A 24,373-nucleotide genomic window follows, 5' to 3' on the forward strand; every position below is an offset into this window, starting at 1 on the left:
ATTCTCCTTCTCTGGTGATTTCTCTCCTTTAATTTTATAAACAAGCCAACTTCTTCATGTTAAGGCTGCTTTTCTTACCTCAATCTTCAAAACCTCAGTACCCTTAACAAAAAAACATTTGAATTACCAGCTTGTTGTCACATAATTAATATTTGCTTCCAAATCCACAGTTTTGTATTTCCACTGTGGGATCAGGCTCTTTTCAAGACTGTGCTGCCGGTCAAGTAAACATGCAGCTCTATTAAACAGAAATGCTCCTTGCACAATTGAAATTTTTGTAAGCAGAATTAAGAATACAGAATGGGAAACAACTGTAGGCAGAGCCTGGCCTTTTTTGGCCATTTGAACTTACAGTTGCCTCTTGTACAGTCCATTACAACAAAGCCATTCTCCACGATCTCCAGCTATGCCTACATGTATGTTACTCACTGCTCCCGCAGCTGGGCTTAAGGAAAAGAAAAAAAAAACAAGCCAACAAGATATGCAACAAGAGTTATTTCTCAGCCTAAGTAGCCACAGCCTGTATTGGTATGCCAGAATTTACCACGTTCAATGAGCTCTGCATATTCTTTCTATATGAAGTAAAATCAGGGTGTTAGGTTTAAAAGGAAAAATCACCTTTTCAGAACAACATCTCTGCCACCACTTTGGCTGAGGATGCATCCATATGTTCTTGTGCTGCAGCAAAGCATTTCCGTGCAAGTTCTTGTTGTTTTGCATCTTCGTTCACCATTAATTCACCATAGAGATACACACCCATAGCCTGAAAGAAGAACATAACATACAAGCATCCTACCACCAATAATAGCTGTTTTTTTGCCACTGACCTCCAAGTATTCATTTAAACTAAACCCAAAATAAAATATACAATCCAAAATACAAAAAATACCATTTGCTCTCTAATGCCTGTTTCTGTCCCCTCAGAAGAACTAATTTTCTCTGAGTCTCTTGAGCCTAAAGATGGCTGTCTATATGCTGTGTTTACTATGTTAAAACAGATTATTGTAAGAATTCTATGAATTTTATTAATTTTATGGCATGGCAAGAAAATAATTCCTCGCTCCACTTTCCCTGACACTTTTCAAGTTGAATACTGATTTCTTTTACCCACTACCTGAATTTTTTCCAAATGTCCCTTAAAAAAAGAAAAAAAACCTTCTCCTTCCTCCAACAGGATACACATTTTCTTTCCAATTGCCATGTTCACTCACATGTCCATGAAACAAGGACTGAAGTACTCCACCCTACAATTCCCATTTGGCAGTTCTGTAACTAGACATCAACTGAACGTGGTCACGTCTGTGTTTGACTCCCTTTATATCAGAAATACAGCCTAACATGCATAAATTCTTGTTGGGTATGAAGGCAGGCTTTTCTTAACAATTTATTCTGGACAGAGCAGTTATAAAAACGGTAGTGGGGCTCCTGTAGGGAGATCTGGGCCCCTTCGACCACTGCCAACAAAACTCTGGCCAACTTAACAGGAAACATATTGAAGATTGTCTTTTTTTCCTGACAATTTTTTTTCCAGCTAATTACAAGATTTCAGTAAATGTTAAACTGCACTTACCAAATAGGATTACATATGTTACCAAATATTAGCAGTATACCATGCTGACTTCCACAGTTATTGTTTGGACACTTCCAGGAGTGGAAAAATTTGGATAGCATTGAGAATATAAAATTATTAATGCTATTCCTCACAATTTCTAGCATTGGTTGGTAAGCCTTAAAGATACCTTCAGCCAGAAGAGAAGTTTATCAATGACTGAAGTAAAAGGAGAAAGTCTCAGAGTGGCAGAAATGTGGAAGACCCCTTGTCAATTCCCTAAGCATGTTCTGACACCAAGAGAACCAAAGCCTCAGATTTCCAAGGTTTTCAGCTGCACCAAGGTCTGGCAGCCACACAAATGGCCTTGGATCTGGGCTCCAACTGCTCTCACTGAGAATTTTTTAAATGGTGAAGTTTTCTTACTATTTGAACTACCTTCTCTATTCAGCATTAATAATTCTCCCCTAGGTCTAAACATTAACATGCAAAAAAACCACTGGTGCTTTGTAGAACTTCAAAGGATTTAAATAGCCCATTTACATTTTTTCCCAGACTTTTAAAAGAGCCATGTTACATGATCAGTATGGACATGCAACTGCTCTGATTTAAGTAGTAATCACACAAGAAGCTGGTTATGCCATTAACTGTATGCACTGCTTAAGTGTATGAAATGAAGATTACATTAAAAAGCTGCAAAAATTATTTCCCTACACTGCAGAAAATGTCTTTATTTGGCATAATAGCTTCTCCAAACATAATGCAATTCTATATGGCTTTATCAACTCAAGGATTTTCCAAATCCTGAGCCCCCAGCTTCTGCTGGTGGTTATCTCCATCCTTTCACAGAATACAAATATGCACAATATATGTAACTCTTTATGAAATAATGTTCTTTTATGTTTTTTGTTTGTTTGTTTCATTACAGAGCTTGCCAAGAGCTCTGGGGCCTGTTTATTGGCCGAGATATAAATAGGAGGTATACTTCCAAGATAGAAGAACACATAACAAACTTCAGTAATTCAATTGTGCTGTGTTGCCTGAAAGCACAAAATCCTCACTGGCTCTAAATAGCTTTGTTCATTCTAAGCATAAAAGGTAAAGACATTAATATCTTGCCTAGATTTTGATGTATCTTCATTTTCTATTTTTAAACACACATTTAAGTATTTAAAATTCATCCTAGGCAGTGAATGTCTCAATTTCATATAGTTCATAGTGAAAAAAGATAAACAGAAGTGAAACAGAGAAGTACAATGCAGAGGTACAACTAGAATTCTAAGTTCACAATAGCCTAAATAAAAGGCCATAGTAAGGGAATCATAGATGTCCAGCCTTTCAAGGCCTTCACAATCACCTCTTAGCAAATCCCTACCCATGGGGAGGCTAGCATTCCCTGGAGGTGCACTATTGTGCTATACTACTTCTGGCTGTCATCTTCAAAACTGAGATTACCACAGCACTGACTGCTTTGCACCTACCTCATACCTGCACTGACATTCACAGCCACACCTGCTTTCCTCAACCTGCAAAAGGAACCTGCTGAGAAGTATCTTCCTAGCATCACTCCTACCTCTAGCTTTCATAAAATGCAAGGAGGAATTCTATCTCATTTCACCTCCTGACAGGAGATTAGCATGTTTAGGTGGGGCTGAATACCCCTGCCCTAGGTGGCTTCCTTAAACTACAATATTTAGGGGACCACAGAAGAAAAAAATGAATACACAGCCATGTTTTTGACAAACTGCAGCAAGAAAGGATACAAAAATATAATTTTTAATTGCAGCAAAAGGGTGTTAAAAAATTGGCTGTTTTCAATATGCTAGTTAAATGTAACTTACCTGATCCTCTCTGAGGAATCTCTCAATGTCTCCATACCCAGGCTCATATTTGTGTTTAATGATGAGTTCACACCACCGATGACGAACCTTTGGGAAGAAAAATAAAACTAAGTAAAAACCAAATGAACAAACAAACAAACCCCTGCATTTTATCGGAATGTTGATAATGTAACTGTACCAATTTGGCTTTTTCGTCTTTGTTGGGTTTGTGGTTTTTGGCAGGTTGCAGCCTGGCAAGTCAGTCAGGTGGACAGAGAAGCCAGAGCTTTGGGCATGAAATTAACCCAGATCCAGGCACACATCTGCAGCATCTTCACTGCCACTGTTTACAGTCTTGACTTTCTTTCTTTTAAGTTAGGCTGCAGGCTATTTCTTTCATATTGTCAAAAAGGGGATGTGCGGGTGGTGGGAAACAGAACTTACCACTGCAAAGGTCTGGAGAAGCCACAAAATATAACTGATAATGTCCCCTATGTAAGTGTATCATACAAGTGATAAAAAGGCTTAAATGTAACTCTGTACCATTAAATCCATTCCAAAAGGATAAAAGTTAGATATCAACCCACAAAATAGAGAACTTTCACTTAAATTAATCAGTTCAGCTACTAACAGATTTTAAGCACATTCTTAAGGATTTAAAATTCATCTGTATTTAAAAAGCTGTCATGCTCTTCTAGCAATACACATTGATAAAATCCAGTTACTGACACACTGCAACAAAGTTTTCAAGCAAATTACAACAGAAAAAGTGTTGTTACTGAATTAGTATCAACATGAATTACATGTGTGTTGTCTTTACATTTTTGACTTTTCTCTTCACCACTCTTGTGGCAAAAGTGCCATCTTACTCTCCAGCAAGGTTTGCCTGATTGTATTTTATATTCCATTCAGCACTGATAGTAAAGGAAAACAGTTAAGTGGATTAACTCCCAATGCTTCAGTTTCAGCCTTTTGTCTTCCGATCTTTCAAAAGACAGGGCACCTAATGAAAATCACCTTTCACAGTAAGAGTGAAATGCTAGCAGTTTTAATAGTTTTCAAAACTGAGTCCAAATTATGCTTATATCAAGTAGCTGAACATGACCCTTTTTCTGAATGACAAATGTAGTGGTAACATTGAGAACTGAAGACAGAAAGGGAAGACTGGGAAAAAGGTATTGTTGCTTTTGGAAATAAGGTTTTGAAGATAATTTCCTTTTCATCCTAGCCCCTTCCAACTTTATAGCTCAAAACAATCTCACAGAATTGCATTAGATTAGATGCTAATCCTATCATCATAACAACAAGTAATAAATGCTCACAGGTCCTGCGTACGTGATCCCTCTTTTCAGCTGACCCCTTATAGAAAATAGTTTGAACACACCTTATGAAAACAAAAAGCTGGGAGGTTTTGGGGCTGGATGGATTTTGTACTTGCTGCATGTAAGACACTGAATAGCTGCAGTGCTGTGCATGATAGGGAATAATTGCTGTCTCTTATAGCTTTTTACTGATTAAATAGCAGCTGTTAGGATCCCTGCTAGTGGAACCAGAGCTAAATTTACCAAAGAAACAGCTTTCCAAGATTCAACTCACTTTGCTGTAGATGCCCATATAATGCAGACCTTCAAAACCCTACCCAGCTGCTGCTTCTCCCAGGAGACACTTTTATGTTTCTCCACTAAGTCTTCCCAGGCAATACAGCTTTGCTACAGGGTTTCTCATAGCACCAAGCATCTCTTTGCCTGGGTGAAACTACCCTGATTCAAAACTTAACCATACACCTCTCCTATCTGTAAGATGAGTTAACCAAACAATAAAAACGCATTTAAAAAACTGCAGATACGCTTTACTCTGCACATTCTTCCTTACATAACAAACAAACTACAATCCAATAGCAATCCAAACAAGCAACAATCCAAAACTCTGATAGCAGTGAGATGAAACATGATGAGGAGAAAGGGTCTGTGGTCTCCTCCTGTGATCACTGCTCTTCTACATCTCATGATCCAGTAGTTATAGCACTTATCCAGGAGGTAAGCAATCAAGTGCAGCTTCTGTGGCTGCTCACGACCTCAAACTGTGCCTTCAGCAAGAATATTTCAACAGCAGATTATAAAGTATTCTGGGATGGGGCTCTCTTCATACCTCCTGGTGGAGTTGTTATTTCTCCTGCAGTTATTAAAGTATTTATTGATCTAAAGGAGGAGTAACAAGACTTAAGGGCCTACAGTTCTGAGTACTTTTGGTAACAATAGGGACCTGGCTTAAAGAGCACAGAAGCCAGTTTGCCCCCAAAACACCCTTCCTGGTACAACCACTGTAGCTGCATGGAGAACACAAGTTGTCTCTGTGAAGGCATTAATGTGGTCTTACTTCCTCATGTATTAATGTCATGTATGTATGACTGACACTGCACCATGGCCTGATCATCTGAATTCTAATGGCTTTGGAAATCACAAAACTAAGCTATGCCTGTTCCCTTAGCTGTTCCTTCCTCCATATGGTTTCTGTCCTTGGCAATCTACATCTATTCAAACACTTAAAAAGAAAAATATTTATTTGTTGAGTGAGATCTGAGACAGCACACACTTTTCTCTTTTGCCTTTTACTCTTTCTTTCCCAGGGTGAGTACAAATCCCAGCACATTCCCAGACCTGCAACTCTGGCACTTTGCCAGCTGGGGCAGAAGCAGCATGCCTCTTATCCTCAGATTACACATTTGCCTCCTGTCTGCCCCAAGTGTTCCCATGGCACAGCAAACTGCAGCAGAACCAATGGCTGCTGAAGGGCCTGTGAAACCATCAACTCAGTCAGCCCTGCTGGCTCCCTGTGACTTGTATGAGACCCCAGAAAGCAGAGCACAAAAGCCAAGGCTGGCTCTGAGTACAAAAGGGGCAGGGAGAGCTTTGCACAGTGTGGACTGAAATGTACTGGCTACATTCCTGCCCCTGCATCATACGGTGTGCAGACAGCCATGCTGCTCCAACTACAGCTAAAACAGTTTCTCAGACACATGCACTATAACAAAGTCATTTTACTATGATACTCAATAGCCCTAAGGCTGATTTCACAAACATATGACTTTTAGTCATATAAGTGTAGGGTAAAAAAAAAATAAAATAAAAAAAATCAGTTCCCAGTGTCTCATCCAATGCTTAGAATGGCAAGATGAAAATGGGCCCCACAGCTTCACAGCCTAATGAATGAGTCATGTGAACGGATGCTTTCAACAAAACAGTCTCAAAAGGAAACTTTGAAAACCAAGTAGCTTGTGGTAGGACTGGACTAACCACACCGCATCCCATGTATGCTCTTCTTGGGTTTTCTTTTCCTCCCAGGAGAAAATACTCAGTGACAAAAACAAAAATTCATTAGTCCTTTCATAGTTTTCTCTCTGCATGTTTCTCTGTGCTCTTCTACATGTAGTTCAGAGATTCACAGCGTATGTCATTTTGGCTGTTTACATCATAAACAATATAAAACAAACCTGAAAAGTAATTTTCAGCAATCCAACCTGTTATTGCTGGCAGAAAGCACATAGGACTTTGCTGGATTTGAAGCAACACCTTTAACTGCTCACCCACCCACCTACAGTCTTACTGGTTTGGCAGCTGCAAGGAACTACACCTGATGAAGTTGTAATTGAAATTTATCTTCTCAGCCTGCAATACCAGGGTGAGAGCTGCTCTCCTAAGTCCAGGACTGATGGCTGGCACTCCCAAGGATGGAGAAAAGTGGGGCAGAGGAATGATGGAGGTGTGCTGACACCTCCTTTTCCTTGTGGATGGATTTTCATTGCTTGAAAACTACTTTTTCCTCCCACCCTGCTTTTAGAGATGGTGGGGACCTCTCGGCTGCCAGGTTTTTAAGCTAAAGTAAGTTTGTTGCTATGCGTTTTGCAACACAATACTTGTATTAGTAGTGCACTTCTGAGGCACAGTCCAGTAACATGAAGACAGAGAGACTCAATGTCTCAGGTACAAAATTTAATTTTCGCAAGTATCAACAACATTGAGATCTAAGTATTGGCACATACCTACACGGAACATTGTGAAGGGATGCTACTGTCAGACATCAAAGTCCCAAATATAGGAGCAGCATTTTATACAACTAATTCCAGGAGTCTCATAGTGTCTTTTAATTTTATTTTTAAGAAAAATACACAGTATTGCACAATATCATTTGTAACTAAAAAATTACCTGCATTCTGACAGCTCAATGGAAGATACCAAGACCAAAATTTTGCTTGGTCTGTTTTCAGACAATGCAACTGGCTGTATGAGATTATTTGAGGGGGGGAAAATTTATATAAAATATTCTAATAATCCAGCTCTAAGGTAGACCCTTTGTTTTAGCAACCTGGGTCAAGACCTTTTGGGAAATGGTGCTTGAAGCTGACAGACTAAAGCCATGTAAGGCTTGACTTTCAAAAGGAAAGCTCCCAGTGACATACGTACCTGAGGAAAAAAAAATCTTTTTTTAAGATACTTTAAGCATGTCTTAAATTAAAGAGATACCAATAGTTTCTGACCCAGGTGATAAAATTCTTCTGCCCATGTTATTCTCCCCTGCTGCACACAATCACAGAATCCCAGAATGGAATGTGTTGAAAGGGACATTAAATATAATGTAGTTTCAACCCTCCTGCCATGGCAGAGATACCTTCCACTAGATCAGATTGCTCAAAGCCCCATGCAACCTTGGTCATGGATGGGGCAACTTCCAGGAATGGAGCATCCACAGTTTTTGTGGGCAACCTGATCCAGTGCCTGTCCACTTTCAGAGTAAAGAATTTTTTCCTAATATCTAAGCTAAGGCTACTCTCAGTTTCAAACCATTCCCCCTTGTCCTGTCACTATATGCTCCTGCAAATAGTCCCCCGTCTTTCTTATTGGCTCCCTTCAAGTACAGGATGGCTGCAATTAGGTCACTCCCTCTCTTCACCATGTTGAACAAATCCAATTCTTTGGCCTTTCCTCACAGGAATCACAGAATACTAACAGAATAACAGCTGAGCTGAAAGGAACCCTTAAGGACAACTGAGTTCAATTCTCAGAGCTGCATACCAGCAAAAAAGAAATATTTTACTTCTGAGGTCTACGCATAAGATTTAGAAAACAAGTAATTTAAACCATGCCTTTAATAAAGGGAGAAAAAAAATAGACTTTACTAAGCTTTTGGTCTACAGAATGCAAGTTTAGCTTCAGGGAAAATGACTAAATTTTGCTAATAGCTGGATCCAATTTAAAAGGCGCCATAAGACAACAAATCTAAGTCACTGAACAAAAGCAACATACTTAAAGATCTTAGAAAATGGGATCATTTCAAGTAGAGTAAGAGCTATTGTTCAACGCAATGGAACCTTTATTAAAGGTATGGGGCATCTGTGATGTTTACAAAATACAGATTCAGACTCTATTGAAAAAATTATTTGAACAACTTGACTCTTAAATGTTAATTAAAGAGTCTCAGAGATCAGACTCCAGTCTAATTCACAGAGGAAAAATTGGAGGTTTTTTTTCAAATAACCAAGCTATGCTACAACAGATTAATTTTAATTAACAATAAGGAAGCATTCCAGAGCACCGTGATGCTGCTCTGTTCCATCTGAAATCATCTGTTGCCAGTGTCTTCCTATCTACAGATAAATTGGATTCAAATATTACATCATTTGCCTTCCTAATTAAGGAACAAATGTCACTGGACAAGATTTGAACTAAAAAACAGATTTTACAGTTGTTTAGCATGGAAGAATTACAGATTAAGAACTGCTAATTTTACAGTGCAATTAATGATGTCTTCCCCCTCCTAGCTGAAATAGTTACTCTTTAATACACCAGTGACTTTTCTGTACAGTCTGAATTTCAAGTGGGCACTCCTATCTTTTATGCCACAGTAAACACATACTTTAGAAGGTGAATTTGACTTCATTGAAACTTGCCCAAGTGAGGGATGCTGAAGCAGCTCACCAGGAGCAATGAAACAGCTTTTTGTACTAAAACTGTCTTGACAGACTATTGGTTTGGCAATCTGAAAGAGTGTACTCAATAGCCAAAAACCTACTGGATGCAAACAGAATGGACTCATCATTTTTACAAGGATTTCTGTAATTGTGATTATTGTGTTTGTCAAGGGTTTGTCAGGAGACTGAGTAAAAGAGTCATCTATCAGCTTAAATTAGGTTTATTTTAGACCAAAAACTGGACTTCACAGCTTACATTTTCTCTCATGTCTGGTAGCACTTCCTGTGACAGCACTGCAGAGCCCAAAGAAACCAATGGATACAGCACCACATCAGCACCAATCTTTAAGACAATGTTTCCTGCTGGGACCCTCATGGCATTAAAGTTCAGTTAATGCTGTTTCTCCCAATGCAATGCTCTGTTTTGGTATAAAACCCTTAATTTTCCAGAGCTATGGCCAAAACAATAATAAAATTTCAAACTTAAAAAATAGTCTTTGGTAGCCTTACTTAATATGTATCTTACTTTGTGTACTGGAATGACCTCCTTGCTGTTCAGTAGCTGGACTTGAGGCAGATGGAGCTCATGGAGCTCCAAGATACTCTGCATTTCACATCACTGATTGTATAAACAGCCCCAGGTTGTGCAGGCAGATTGTACAGGCCACCTTGGACAACCTCCTTTCCAGTTGTGCAGCACAGCATGAGTATCTCAGCCCACTGACACCCCAGAAAATAAAAAGGAAAAACAAACAAACAAACAAACAAGAAAAAACCAAACCAGTAATGGACTGGTAGATCAAAACTTTGTCAGGAGCTAATTGCAATTTTGAGGAGGACTATGTAGAGGTCTAAAATATTTTAAAACCTGGAGCATGAAATGGTCATTTAAAGGTCACTTAAAAGCTAATTTTAGCAGAATATCAGGCATTAGACTTTGGTAATTTTGTAGCAATATTCTACTTCCTTAATTAATTTTACTCCTTCTGATTTATATTTCACCAGAGATCAAGCAATTGCACACTGTGAAGGCTGACAACAGGGGAGAAGGACATGCAAACCCCATCTCTCCTTCCTTCACTCAACAGCACTGATGAAGTGCTGTGGGTAGAGCTCATGCAGCAAACGCCTACATTTAGCAGCAGAAGAGAAAGGTGTGGCACAACCACGATTTGAAAGGCAAATTCTGTTGCTTGGTCAATGGCAGACTGTGGGACAGCTGGCAGCACTTAAAGCTGTACCTGTGCTCGTGTGTCCATGGGCCAGGCAGCATGCTTCCACAGCTGTGCAAGCCTCAAGCAGCAACAGGTGCCTGGCTGAACCTTCTCACATTTATAAATGTGATTTAGGGCCATGTATTTCCTTCCGGTCCTTTCTCCTCCCCTCCAACAACATGCTCCTGTTTCAGCGTTCACACAGTTCTATTATGTTTTTAATACAATGTTTAAAAGTTTATATAGTACCATAGCCTTGCTCAAGAGCAACCTCATCAGCTTCCACAGGCTGTAAACATGACTCCACCTTCTACCTGCAAATAAAACATGTATCTTTCCCACAGCCAGCACAGAGGTTCTTTTCTAGGTGACCAAACCTGAATCCAGGAATCACAAACCATGCTGCTTCAGAAAGCCCAGGCAGACAACCTTGCTGCTCTCTGTGATCAGAGACACACAGCAACCAAAGGATAGCACTTCAGGACAGGATTCACTCTTGGCAAAGCAGCAAATGCTGAGGACTTGTCTGGAGAAGACAAATGCTGTTTTTCCCCCCACTTCAGCCTTACAGCAGAGAGCTCCCAATTACAAACCAGATACTGCTCTCCCTATGTGGGCCCCATCTGTGATCAATGACAGCTGTGTTGATAGAAAAAAAATTTCCAAAAGGAGTCAGAAAAGGCAAGAGACTAAGAAGCCATGTCTAATCCTTTTTCAAAGGTGGCACTGGCTGTGTCTCTCTTCTGATGTCAAAGCTGTCACTGTGAATAAGAGGCTTGGTTGGGATGCCTAATTCTGTAGTCTCAATGCTCTTCAGCCTGCCCCTCCTTACCCTGTCTAACAGGAGATGGATACAAAACAGGATGGTCTCTAGCTTTACAGCAGACAAACAAAGTGATGATAGGGAAATGACCCAGAGAACAGTTAGATGAGAAAAAGACCACCAGCACCAAAGCAGTATGACAGGCTCAACAGTACTCTCTGGGATGCCATGGTGCCTGATGGCTTTTCTCACGACATATACTTTTGTGCTGCCACTGTCCCCATGCTTTGGGAACAGCTCCTACATCATAGTGCATGTAAGGTAAGAACATATTTAACACAGCATGTGAACTCACTTAATTTCCAAAATAAAGGTTTTAAAAATTAAGCCTTAATTTAAAACATAGATACCCTACTTACACTGGAGCCAAATACTTCCCCTTTGCCTGCATTTTCAGTATTGCCTGCTCAGCATGCTGGAGCACCAGTGCCATTCACAGCTTGCAGCAAGGTGAAGATGGCAGAAAAGACGTCACCATCTGCCTTTTAGCAATTTCACTAGTGATGTGTGTGAGCTTCACTTTTCTGTGGTGCTTCCAGCTCTCAGGAGCAAGGCTGCCTTCTGGCAGGTGATAGAAGCAATGCTTGTGCCACCTTGCCTGCTCTCCCTTCTCACTCCTTCCTTCCCCAGAAGGGTGCTCTGGTGAGGATGGCTGCATGTGTGAAAACACAGTCTGAGGGTGAGTATGGAGAGGCTGCTAGGTGGCCCAGAGATCCTGCACCTCAGAGGGAGGGGAAGGAAGACCAGGTCCCAGCCTTAGGTACAACCAGTATCAGAGGTATTGCAGGGACAAGCCTCATGCCTTCAGGAATGTAAGCTTGGCTTTGGCATATGTACACATCCAAACAGACACTTTCACCAAAATGCACCAACACCTCGTCTGCCCCCTTGTAAACAGGCATCTGACACCCTACTGAAACACCTATCTACAGTAATGGCTAGATTATGATAGAATGGGTTGGGCTGGAAGAGACCTTAAAGATCACCAAGTTCCAACTCTCCCCCAGTGGCAGGGAGACCTTTCACTAGACCAGGTTGCTCAGAGACCCATCCAGCCTGGCCTTGAACACAGCCAAGGATGGGGCATCCACAGCTTCTCTGGGTGACCTTTGCCAGCATCTCACAGACCCTCACAGCAAAGGAATTCTTCCTAATACCTAATCTAAACCTACCCTCTTTCAGTTTGAAGCTGCCACCCCTTGTCTTATTCTAATAGCATCTCTGGAATCAGCAGAAATTTATATCACCCACAGCCAGCAATTCAAAGTACTTCCCATTACCACTGTCTTTTCTTGCTGTCTCCAGATAGAGTCTGCTTATAATTGTATTTACCCATATAATGTCTTCATATGTGTTACAACACAGATTATTTATATATGCATATAAAAGCATGCTGGGCTTATAAACCCAAACATTATAGTGGAAAAAAAGCACATAAACATCTGATGCAGAAATTCAACTCTGGAGAGTCTGAGATCAAGAACACCAACAGCCTGGTAACAATTATTATTAAATTATACTTCCTCTTCAGCAAAAGGAAAGACATGTATCAAGGCAACAGTAAGATATCCCATTTGCCTATGCCCCTCTCTCCATCCCTCTGCTTCTATCTCAATCATCTTGTAACTAGAGGCAAAAATACCTTTTATCTTTGGTTTCCCACAGTGACTATGGAGAGACTGTCAAAGTATTTGTTACTTCCATGCAAGATTACTGTCACAAACAAAATCTGGGACTCCATATGCAAATAAGACTCATATTCCAAGCAATGAACAATGTGGCTGCCTGTTTTTTTCCATAACTTAGGTCACAGCCAGTCTACTCAGCCCATGCTCACATCCTTCTAATTTCACATTGCTTAAAACCTATCTTTCAACTAGATTTCAATTTCAAAATAATTAAATACAATATCTGACTCCAAAGAAAAAGACCTTTTGCATCACTCTCCTACTCATTCTCCCTTCTTCAATGCCCAGCAAAATTTTTAAAGTGAAAAATGTATTAATTTTATAAACTCAGACGAGATATGCTCACTCCTGCAATGAAAACATTTAGATTTTATTCTGTGTTTGACTTTTTTTAAAATCATCTGCTCCATTGCTTTTATTCCCTGCTGCTGGAATACAGTGATGGTTCTTGCTTAGGACAATGCTTACACCACGTGGAACACAACAAAATTCACCTTCAGGACACTGTGACTCCAAGTGGCACAAGAGTTGAAAGTAGGACAGCAGACTTTATCCACATGTTTTTAAGTCAGTGACTCAGTAGTGGAATCGTATCTGTTTGGTTAAGAAATGACGTCAGAATCTGCACCTTTGAATTGTCCTGCTTCTTGAAGCATTTAGACCTCACAGGGCACAGTACATTTTTTCCCAAACCTGTGGTCATTTTCAGGCATACCCTGCATCTGCAGCCTTTGAACAGGAATGAAAAGTATTAGATGACCTATTTGGATGAAGTCTCGAAATAAGTTTATTTTGAATAAAAATATTTTCAGATTGTTTTTCAGAATTAAAAATCAAAACAAGTCAACCAAAAAACCCCACAAAAAAGCAAACCTCAGAAGAACATTCCTACTGCTGATAGCTAGGGGATTTTGTTTGTGTTTTAAAAACTAACCCTTCCTACTACCATCCTCCTATGTGAGTGCTACCATAGACATGCAAACAGAGTAACCTTTTAAATTTCATTACAAAGGCAGGTGGTTTGTATTACAGCCCTGGATTTGTATTGCATGACACAGAAATACTGAGTAAAATTTTATATAAAGCAATCAGATTCAGAAAACCTTTAGGACTGAGTTCAGAAGCACAGAGGACTCCACCACTTCATTCTCCTTGCTGGACAATAGGATACAGAATCCTTATTAACGCAAATCCCTTCCTTCACAGATTCTTTGGATAAGGAGTAAAAAAATGCCAAACCAACCCATACTGCATATTTGGTTCCCTCTTACCATCAGCTCCCCTGCTTTCCAAGTCTCACTAAATTGCTGGGCTGCCAGACAGAGGAAATTAAGTCCAAAACTGGTTAGAAAAAAATCAGGGGTGATAAGTGAACAGGACCAGTAATGGCAGCAGCCAGGGCACAAAAACTCCTGCTCATGCCACCCAGCAGCCACTGAGATCATTTGGAACAAATGTGTTGCTGCTGGCTCCTGGAGGGGTGTGGGACCAGGAGTGCTGACTGATGTAAAGCTATTTCGAGTGCTCCATAGATCTCGTGCTCTGATCATGCCTTCAGCTAATGCTGATGGAGGGATTTTCTGTTCTTCTCAGGTGGCTGGAAAAGCCCCCGTACTTTGCATATAGTAACAAAGCAAACCCAAATTATAGCAACTTGAGATTATCCTCCAGCCAGTCTTAGAAATTAATCTCAACACATCCACTCAGTCACAATGGGCACATAAGCCAGAGTGAGTCTCATGGGACGACTCTCATGACTATCACTGGAAGCATTTTTCCCTCATCTTGTTCCAATTTTCTTAGTTTCACACTGAATTTTGGACCTCATCTTTGGGAAGCCAAGTGCCACCTTCCTAGAAGCTACCCTCTCACTGGGAAAAAGATCAAACTCCTGCAAATGCACTCTTCTGAAAAACTATCTTAACCAATATGAATACCAATATCGTCTGTGCCAAAGAGCCTGCAAATTGCATTCAGATGCAACATGAACAAGAACATGAAACAGAGCGAAGACTCAAAATTTTTCAAGATCACAGAGGACATTTTGCAAGTGGCTGTGACTTCAGTCAACACATTTATCAGCAACGAGGACAGTCTGCCTGAAATTAGCCCTTTTTCTAGTGAAAACAGAAAAGGCTTTCTATGACAGATATATCCTTGCTAGGGTTTGCATAAGGAAGTAGGAGAAGTAGAGCAGGGAAAAAATAGTATTTCTGTGAGGATGTGTGTGAAAAGCATCAGACTGATAACAGTAAAGAGATTTCACTTTGTGAAAACACACGTTTCTTCTTTCTTTTCCATTTAATGAAGATACTATCTCAGTAGTGATTGGGAGTATAAACCTCAAATATTATTTATTACAGAAACATACATACCATGCAGGCTGACTCATCTATAGAACCTTTGCTTGGTTCCTTGTTATTGTTTTCCTTATATCAGGTTCCTCCTGATGTGCTTATTGCAATTCAATTGCAAATAAAAAATTATTCAGTGTAACCATAGCTATGTCTGGTGGCACAATAATGCTCCAACTAAAAGATTCAGGAAGGAAGAGGCAGGTGAAATTTATTTTGCGCTCCTGGTAAATTTTCATAGCAGATTTGTAAGTCCTGCAAAACATACTATCTTACCCAAAACAAGGCATCTCTGGCTGACTTAAACTGAAATGGAATAATAAACTGTATATTCAAATATGAAATAAGTACAGAAACTATTTTTACTTTTGCAGAAAAAAACCAAATTCACTAGAAAGCAATGCCCTGTAATGTGGTCATCAGCTGAAGCTGCCACCTTTTTTTATCTACTGATTTTGGTGTTTCATACCAACAATGGCATCAGTTAAGGAAAAGAACCTTGGTTCTCCCTCTGTGCTTGCAATGCCACTATCTGAAACGTGCCTCCCTGTACTACCCAGTACAGTCAAGAAGGACTGGCAAGCCTGTGGAGGTATTTGCAACACATTACTAATTGTACTCAAAAGCTGGAGAGTGCTACTGAGTCCCTACCCCCAAGGGAGGACTGACCCAGTGGCTGTGCTAGAAAGCTCACCAAGTGCCTTCTGCAAATGTGCACTGACCTCTCCCAAACAGTTCCCTTTTCCCACCCAGATTTACAGTGTTGTCTACAGGGCTCTGTTCCATAGCTGTGCCTTCAAACAATGCCCATCCACAATCAGCAGGACAGCTGAATTATGCAACCTGAGAATGTGCTCCGCTAAACACAGTCACCATCAGATAGGAAATGACAAGAATTCATTTGTACTTCCATATCTGCCAGCTTTTCACAAGCTAGAAAAGATAAATGAATCGAAGTTATTTTGTCTCAACACAATTCTCACCACTTCTAGGATGCCAAGCACCTTAAATGATTTGTATTAGCGTGACTGCATTTCTGTTAGTGAAATAAGATGCCACCACTTGACAGCCTTGGTCTCACAGGCAGACCGCATGCACAATGAAGTACTTGTGTGAGAATGGCTTTATGCCACCCATGTGACTGATGATATTATGATCTTAACTCATTTTACTCACATTTACTGCAGAAAGAGTTCTAGTTTCTCTTCCCAGAATGTACCACATTATGATCCCAAATACAGGGAAAGCATTATGTAAGTGAAGAGACACTCAGTCAACTTGCTGAGACAAGAAAAACCAACAAAGCAACTTTCCATATGCTGTGCAGGCAAGATAAAAGTGGTATCTAGAGTAAGAAAGAAAGAAGGAAAAGCTAACTCTACAGTGAAAAATCTGGGGGAATACACCATAAATATTTCTGCTTCATCCACATTCTGTAATTTTTATCATCACTTCTTAGATAATTCACCAACAAATAAAAAATGCTTGCAGAAATATCATCAAGTCTTATATAGGATGGGAAATGTCACACCCACTATTCTTCTCATATAGCTGTTGTCTTCTTCCTGTCACATTTCACTATTCTGCAGGCTACTCAGTCATCCTGTGATCTTGTGTGCCCACAAGTTACAGGCCTTTGACCAAATGAAGAACAGAAATAATGGGAGTAATGACAGGGTTTCTCTGGCTAAGAGATTCCATTGAGTGTTAGCTCAGATCTCATGGTGCTGTCTTTTGTAAATTATTTTCTCCACTTTATTTATATGAAAGTTCTCAATAGCTTATTCAAATGAGATTAGATTGCACTGCCCTATCAGAAAGGATGTGATCAAGGTCAGACAGATTTTAAAAAATACCAGCCACCCAAAACTTTCCATGTAGACCAAGTCTCCACATTCTGCCAGATGCTAGATATTCAATAAATGAAACAGCTGCATAGAACAGCCACTTCAAAAAGAAACAAAATAAGAACAAACCCAGACCTACTTTAGATTTTATTATCCTACTAGGCTGTCTGATGGCATTTGTAGCTGCTGCTTTGTAACATATCCCATTTCTCCTCAGCCAGCTGAGCTTCCAGCTGGACTTTGTCATGTTCAAAATGCAGCCAGCTTCTATAATGCTTCTCTTGGATGCAGGATGTGGTATGTCATGGAGATGTAGCCTGTGCATGAGTTATTTTGTTATGTAGTGGGAAGCAGCACAAGATAGAGGAAAGAGAAAACTGAGGACACAATCATTCTTCCCATGGAATTGCCTCCCATTTGTCTGACACCACTTGTCTGTGCCACGACAGGCTCAAGGCACAGAGAGAGAAGAATGGAAAAATGGCTTTAAACTTTGAAACCTCCATTGCTTTCAAAACAAATATTTCTCAGATATGCTCAATTCAAATAGCTCAGATCACTGAATTTATTTTGAAAACCAACTGGCAGTTTTGTGTCTTCTCAGATGTTACAAAGTTTGAGGAGTAAATGGAAAATGAAATAATTATTTGTTACAGAAGTTGACTGCAAAAAGTGTAAAGGAGTCACAAATTCTGCAATTTGCAGATGCCCCACAAGCCTCTCTTGGTATCCAAGATTAGAGGCAGACCAGTCTGAGATGTGATTAAGCCATCAGAAGTTCTGGCTCTTGTGGCTCGAAAGTTACGCATTACAAATCACAAATATGTTACTTAACCTATGATTTTTTTTTTGTTTGTTAAAAGAAGCATTCAAATCAGTGTCTGTCTTAGAAGGGAGATAGATACTGAGCCTACATATCTACATTGAAATCTAATTTGAGAGGACAGGAACTACACTGAGTAACCGAGGAGATCTCTTCAAGAGAGATCAACCTTTACATTCCAGGCAAAGGCTGACTGACCTCTCTCTTGACTGATACAAAGGAATTGAAACAAAGCAGCTAACGTGCTGCAAACCCTCTACTCCTTTCTGAAGCAGCATGTGCCCATAGATTGTTCAGTCTGGACATGTACATGGTAACAAATGGTCAGGAATAGCAAAGAGTGCTGTTGGCAGCTTCACTGGCTGGGGACAGACTTGCACTTTGCTGTGGGCAGGTGCAGATGCAACCAGGTGTGCAATGCTTTACTACAAGCATGGTCAATTTTAAAGTCAAAAGAAAGATGCTTCAGTGATACAGGTAGAAAAGCTTTAAGAAATATGAACAAGGACTTTCTATGCTGTACTTGTGCAGGACATAAGGACCCCCAGTAATAACATTCAAAATTATGATGTACAAATTTTAAGACCAAACTTAGTGAAAATACAAAAAAACCCATACTCCTTTGTGTACCCTCTCACACTATAAGCCATATCATTGCTTATCCCTACTGGAAGACGTTAATTTAAACACTACTTTTCAAAAATAAGAAAACAAGTTCATTTCTTAACTTTCTACTGCTGGATGGAACACAGCTGACAACCTCGCTGCCAAAAATCCTAGAATAAACCCTCTGACATTGACAACTTTCTTCTTTTTATTGGCCTGCAAGTTTTTTATGGTTTATTTTTAACAATCCATTTCTGATATTACTACTGAGAACATTTGAACTCCAATAACACAACAGGATCACTGTAAGTAATTTGTGTCTCCAGAAATTAAATCTAGACAAGAACAGGCTCAGAACATAGTTCTTTGTCCTGGGATCCTAACAATAAAATTCCCCTGTGCACATACATGAGAACGAGGCACAAATATTCTGCTCCTCAAGTAGGTGAGGCCATGGGAGCTAGTTCCTTTCAAAGGACTGTATGTGTCTGGGGTCTGATGATTGGTAAAATGCTAATATTAATGTTATCTTAGTACTTCTAAGTGAGTTGTCTGCTAACCTTTGGTTTCACCTTGTACAATAAAACAGAAATTACATTCACAGAGGTTCTAATTTTGTGGGTTTGTGGGGTTTTTTCACAAAAAGTTTCTGACAGATTGTTCGTGTACTTTTATGTAACACTGCAAGAAAAAAGAAAGCATGAAAGTGAAGAGAAAAGAAAAACCTGAGAAACTGAAGCTTGTGGCCTGGTGCTTACAATTCACAGGCATGAAATAGCAACAACAACATAGCTATGGCTTTGATCTATCTCCCTGTTAATTCCTCTTCCCATAATAGAACCACTGACATTTCACTGGTATTCAGATGTGATTAAAATATATTCAAATACCTATAAATAGAAATGTTGGTTCAAGTACTAATTAAAAACAAATCTGGCGTTTGGAAAACTGCTTCAACAAAGTTTAAAAAGGTGCAGTACACAGGAGCAATTGAAAGGTTGTTCTTTTTTTTTGTTTTTTTCTGAGAAAAAGATAGACATCTGTTTTATCAATCTTTACGTCAAGGTTTGGATTTCCAAGTCTTTCCAAGTGTCTACACAGCAACTTCAGCATAAATGTGACAAGACAGATTTTGCTCTCTCCTTCCATTCTGATAATTGCCACAAAGTTCTAACTACAACAGGGTAGATTAGACACACTGGCTTTCTGCAACCTTCTGCAAGGTACTTTTTAAATAAACAGGAGTCAGATGTTAAGTTCACCATATTCCTTCATTGCACAGTAGATTGGTTGTATGCTACATCCTAATTAACCCTTATTTTACACACACACACACACACACACACACACACACACACATATATATATATATATATGCTCATATACATACACACACACATCTCTCTACACATCCTTTATTTTCATCACTGATTGCACTTTCTTACCTCCCCTCTTGAATACTATATACCTGAAGCAAAGACTCCTTGCAGGGGACTTTCAGTCACTATTTCTGCTGCCTTAATTATCACAACTCTCCCAGCTTGAGAGAACCATGGGACTTCTGAGAGTCCTCTCTGCACATGATAATAAAGATTAACTGGTTTGCCTCACAACAATATAAAGCACTTTGGAGCAGGGATGCTACCCTTTACAATATCATATAAAGCAGTGTTTACCTCGGGGGCTTTTGTCACTGGCACTTACTAGAAGCTACTGTAAAAAAACATTAAATTAAGGCCGCAGACCAAAAAACACCATACTCTCTCGGGAAAGCTAACTTCCCTAAATCCTGAGTGAGACTTTGGAGCATGCAAAGAGTTGCAATACGAGTTGACAATAGGAAGAATAATTTTAGGCTATAACAGGCTAATGATTACATTTGGAGACAGTATCACAACAAACACAAACTAGGCTCCTCTACACAGAAAAACGAAGTGAAAAAATTAACATTTGAACAAATGTGCTGCCTCAGGGACATGTAAAACAGTTTGGGCATCTGGGTTGTACTGTACTTTACTACCACAGTATGCAAAACACACCTGAATCTACACAAAACACACAGAAATACTGAGTCATGATGACACATGAAGATGCAACAATACTGGAGTTAAGATCATCCAATTTCAGATTCAGACATGGAAAAAGAACTGCAGTGAGCCTGGTTCCTTGTGGAACACTGCCATTCCTAGTCAACAACACAGTGGCATACTTCAGGGGAGATTTGCTTTTATGTGACTTACCTCAGCATCTTGCTCCCGGAGCCTGTATGTTCTCTCCAAGCACTGCAGTATCCTAGGACACAATGTCTTCTCCTCCAAGAGGGACTCCAGAAGTAAGACCAGCTGGTCAGGGAGAAGCTAGAAGAAAAATAAATGCCATGTGTGAATGACAGTCTCTACTCGCTAAACAATGTAAATGGAAACAAACCAAAGAGGACAAGATTGTGACAACCTGTGCACTTCCAGCACATGCTTGAAATACAACTTGGACCTCTAGCTGGTTTCTGAAAAACCTCAGGGTTTATGTGTCTGTATTCTGAAAGACTGTGCTGGGGCACAATTAGGTCTAATTTTCCATGGTTTCCATTGCTGTGGTTAGGTCAGATCTAAAACATGTTTATCTTATTGAAAAATAATAATGGCTTAATAAGTAAGATATTTATGGAATGTACAAAATAAGCAATTCTATTTTGTTTGGGTTTGGAAGAAATTAAAAGAGAGAATAATTTACAGTGCATAATTTGAGAAATCAACAAGACATATAAATACATAATTTTTAGAGAGGCATTTTTATCTGATATACAAGCATTTGCATGATATGTTTGCAGTGAACAAAGAAATACAACACAAGTAAGTGACCCACCAAACAATTGTTGTAAAAACACATTTTGAGGCATATTTTAGTCAATGAGTCACAAACCATCCATCCTTTCAAGGGAAATATGCATGAATGTTGTGTTTGTGGCACACAGGGTATAGCATCTAGACATGGATACATATTCACTAGTCAGTAGCTTGACTTCAGAACCTCTAATTTTGAACTGGAACCTAATGTAACCTAAAAAAAAAAAAAATCTGTTGTAGCCAGTGCTTAAGTGCTGTTTAATAGGCTAATAGGCTTATGGATGAACAAATAAATAATTCAAGAAGAGCTCAGAGAGAAATTGCAGCAGCTGCCAGGAAACATCTATTGGAAATTCAGGCTCCAAGGTGATCAGTCAGAAGTTTATTATATGCCCCAAAACTTGCCCCAGCATTCATCACTGCAGGGCACCAGGGGAGGAAGGGAAAAGGCAAGAGAAGGCTTTTGCATACAGAAAGAAATTAACCTTGCTCACTTCCAATGTTCTTGAGACAAGCTAATGAAAAAAGACATCCCGTTACTTTGACAGTACTTCCAGTTTTCACCACATTTGGTGATTCTCTGTTCCTATCTCACTGCCTGCCCATGTCCACTTTGCCACACCAGTGCACAAAGCACGGATGAAATTAAATCAGCCATAAGAGGAAATGCCTCTCCCAGCAACACACCCTGCAGCCAGAGCTGTTTATATGGACTAAACAAGACTGGGTTCCTGATCTCTTGACAGCAAGTTCATGAAGATATCAAGGATCTTCTGCTAAATCTTAATCTGTAAAATATCTACATTAACAACTAATTTAGCAACATGATATTTTCTTCTCTTTTAGACTGATTAGTACCTAAATCAGAATAAAGAGGATAGGACATCACCAATATAATAATGTTTTGGTTTCTTTCCATTTTGATTTCCTTCCATTTTTTTATTAGTAAAGTTTGTTATATTCCTGAAGACTGAAAATACCTCACATCTTACTAGCTCTTAGTGGAACATTTTGTAAATAATACCAAAGCCTGCCAATCAAATTGTATCACTAAAAGGGGTCAGGTATTTAAAAATACTGAATATTTTGTTTCAGGACAACTACTAAAATGGCATCTTAAATGCTTATTACAGAGTCCAACAGCAGCTGCCAGGGGGTTGGTGAGACAAGTTAAAAAACAAATCAGGGAAAGCTTCTGGGGAGTGGGTCTACTTGGAATTAATTCTGAATACTAGTAAAATACACAACGTTGCAGAACACCACACAAAGAAACGTAATTTCTGATTTAGAAAGTTTTCTCTGCTAACTAAAAAGACAGAAGAATAATACCAGCTGCTTGAATACGGAGGTACAGAACAGCTGAGGTTTTTATAATATATCTCCAGTATAATTGCTGTAGAGATTCACCCACAGAAAGCTATTGTTTAAGGTAGCATTACAGAATCTCATTAAAGCTAACAAAAGAGCAGCAGCTGAACAGCAGCCGTGCCTTTAATTTACGTCTGTCTAGTGCTGCATCATGGCTGAAGTTTCTTCAGAAACTTCAATTTAGATTTGAGAGTCAGTAAAACAAACAAACAAACAACACCCCCCCCCCCCCAATAAAACAAACAAACAAATAAAACCAAGCGTCCACAAAGTGATTAGACAATGCTGTCAGGCATATGGTGTAATACTGAATTGTCTTGTGCAAGGCCAGGAGTTGGACTCCATGATCCTCGTGAGCCCCTTCAAACTCAGCATCTTATATGATTCTATGGATGAGACCATGGCATCTGCTATTTTCCCACATTCCAGCTGCCCAAGATGACACCTTAGATAGCAGTTTCCAGCTCAAGGATTAACTGCAGTGCAAGGCAGGAGTTAGGGAACACCTGCAGCAGGGGCGGGGCAGGGAGGGGCACGCTGGCAGACCTCTCCCCACAGGGGCACTAATGGGTGCAGCTTTTACACTTTGTTCTATGAGTTTTTTTGAACACAAAAGGAGGAATGTTCTCATCTACATACTAACCCTTGGCTTTCAACAAAAGAGACTGCTTAAAAACCCTATCTTAAGCCAAGAGACAGAAAAATTGACTAGAGTTTTACAACAGAGGCTGCTGCAAAATTCATTCGGGGTGCAGACGTTTTCTTTTGCCCAAACACAATGTGAGTACAATTCTCACCAAAGGAGTCTTTTAATGGCTATAAATAAGCTTCAAAAAATTGCACTTAAATTTTCTGTCAGAAACCCCACTCTCTTTGTTTTCTGTTTTCCCACCACCATCCTTATTTGTCCTACCCACCTGTTACTTTCCATCTTACAAAGCAAGAGAATTGCTTGGGGTGCATGTTTGCTTAACACAAAGAGGCCCTTGCTTTAAGCAATATCTAAACATAAATACTGTAGAGACCTAAATGCAAATTTCTTTTCAAGCACCATATAATAACTTTCCTTTACAACAACGCATAATCTGTGAATGCATATTGAATATGTAACACCCACAGAAAAGTACACAACACAGATACAGCAGGTTACAGCAGGATAATCATCAGTCTCAAGTTGTATCTTCAGGTTGAAAACATTCAGGAAACAACCATAACACCCCAAATGCAAAATTTCAGTGTTCCTCATAAAATGAAATGAAGTGAAATAAAGTGAAATACCCATCCCACATACTCTGAACTATAATAGATAATGCTCAATCAAAATGTTCAAATTTCTGCAATTATGAAAGCAGATCGCTTCAATCAGGAAATGTGGCAAGGATCAAGAAACAGTTTTCATTACGTCAATGACTGCTGCAACAGCATCTATTTATACTGTAAAGTAGATAGTTCCTGTCCCAACCTATGCCTGCT

The 24,373-nt window shown here is 39.5% G+C and overlaps 1 protein-coding gene across 1 annotated transcript in view; it reads right to left on the bottom strand.

The window, feature by feature from the left end:
- Positions 1 to 436: 436 nt before the first annotated feature.
- The window catches only part of AOPEP (aminopeptidase O (putative)), a 167,776-nt gene continuing 143,839 nt past the window's right edge, over positions 437 to 24,373 (bottom strand). Inside the window, exons 11-13 of the mRNA XM_062513137.1 lie at positions 20,930 to 21,046; positions 3,391 to 3,477; positions 437 to 763 (exon numbers count right to left, since the gene is read on the bottom strand). Of these exons, the coding sequence (XP_062369121.1) occupies positions 623 to 763; positions 3,391 to 3,477; positions 20,930 to 21,046 (345 nt within the window). The 3' untranslated portion in view covers positions 437 to 622. The remainder of the gene's footprint in view (positions 764 to 3,390; positions 3,478 to 20,929; positions 21,047 to 24,373) is intronic.

The sequence above is a fragment of the Cinclus cinclus genome, chromosome Z (genome assembly GCF_963662255.1).
Source record: "Cinclus cinclus chromosome Z, bCinCin1.1, whole genome shotgun sequence".
NCBI lineage: Eukaryota > Metazoa > Chordata > Aves > Passeriformes > Cinclidae > Cinclus > Cinclus cinclus.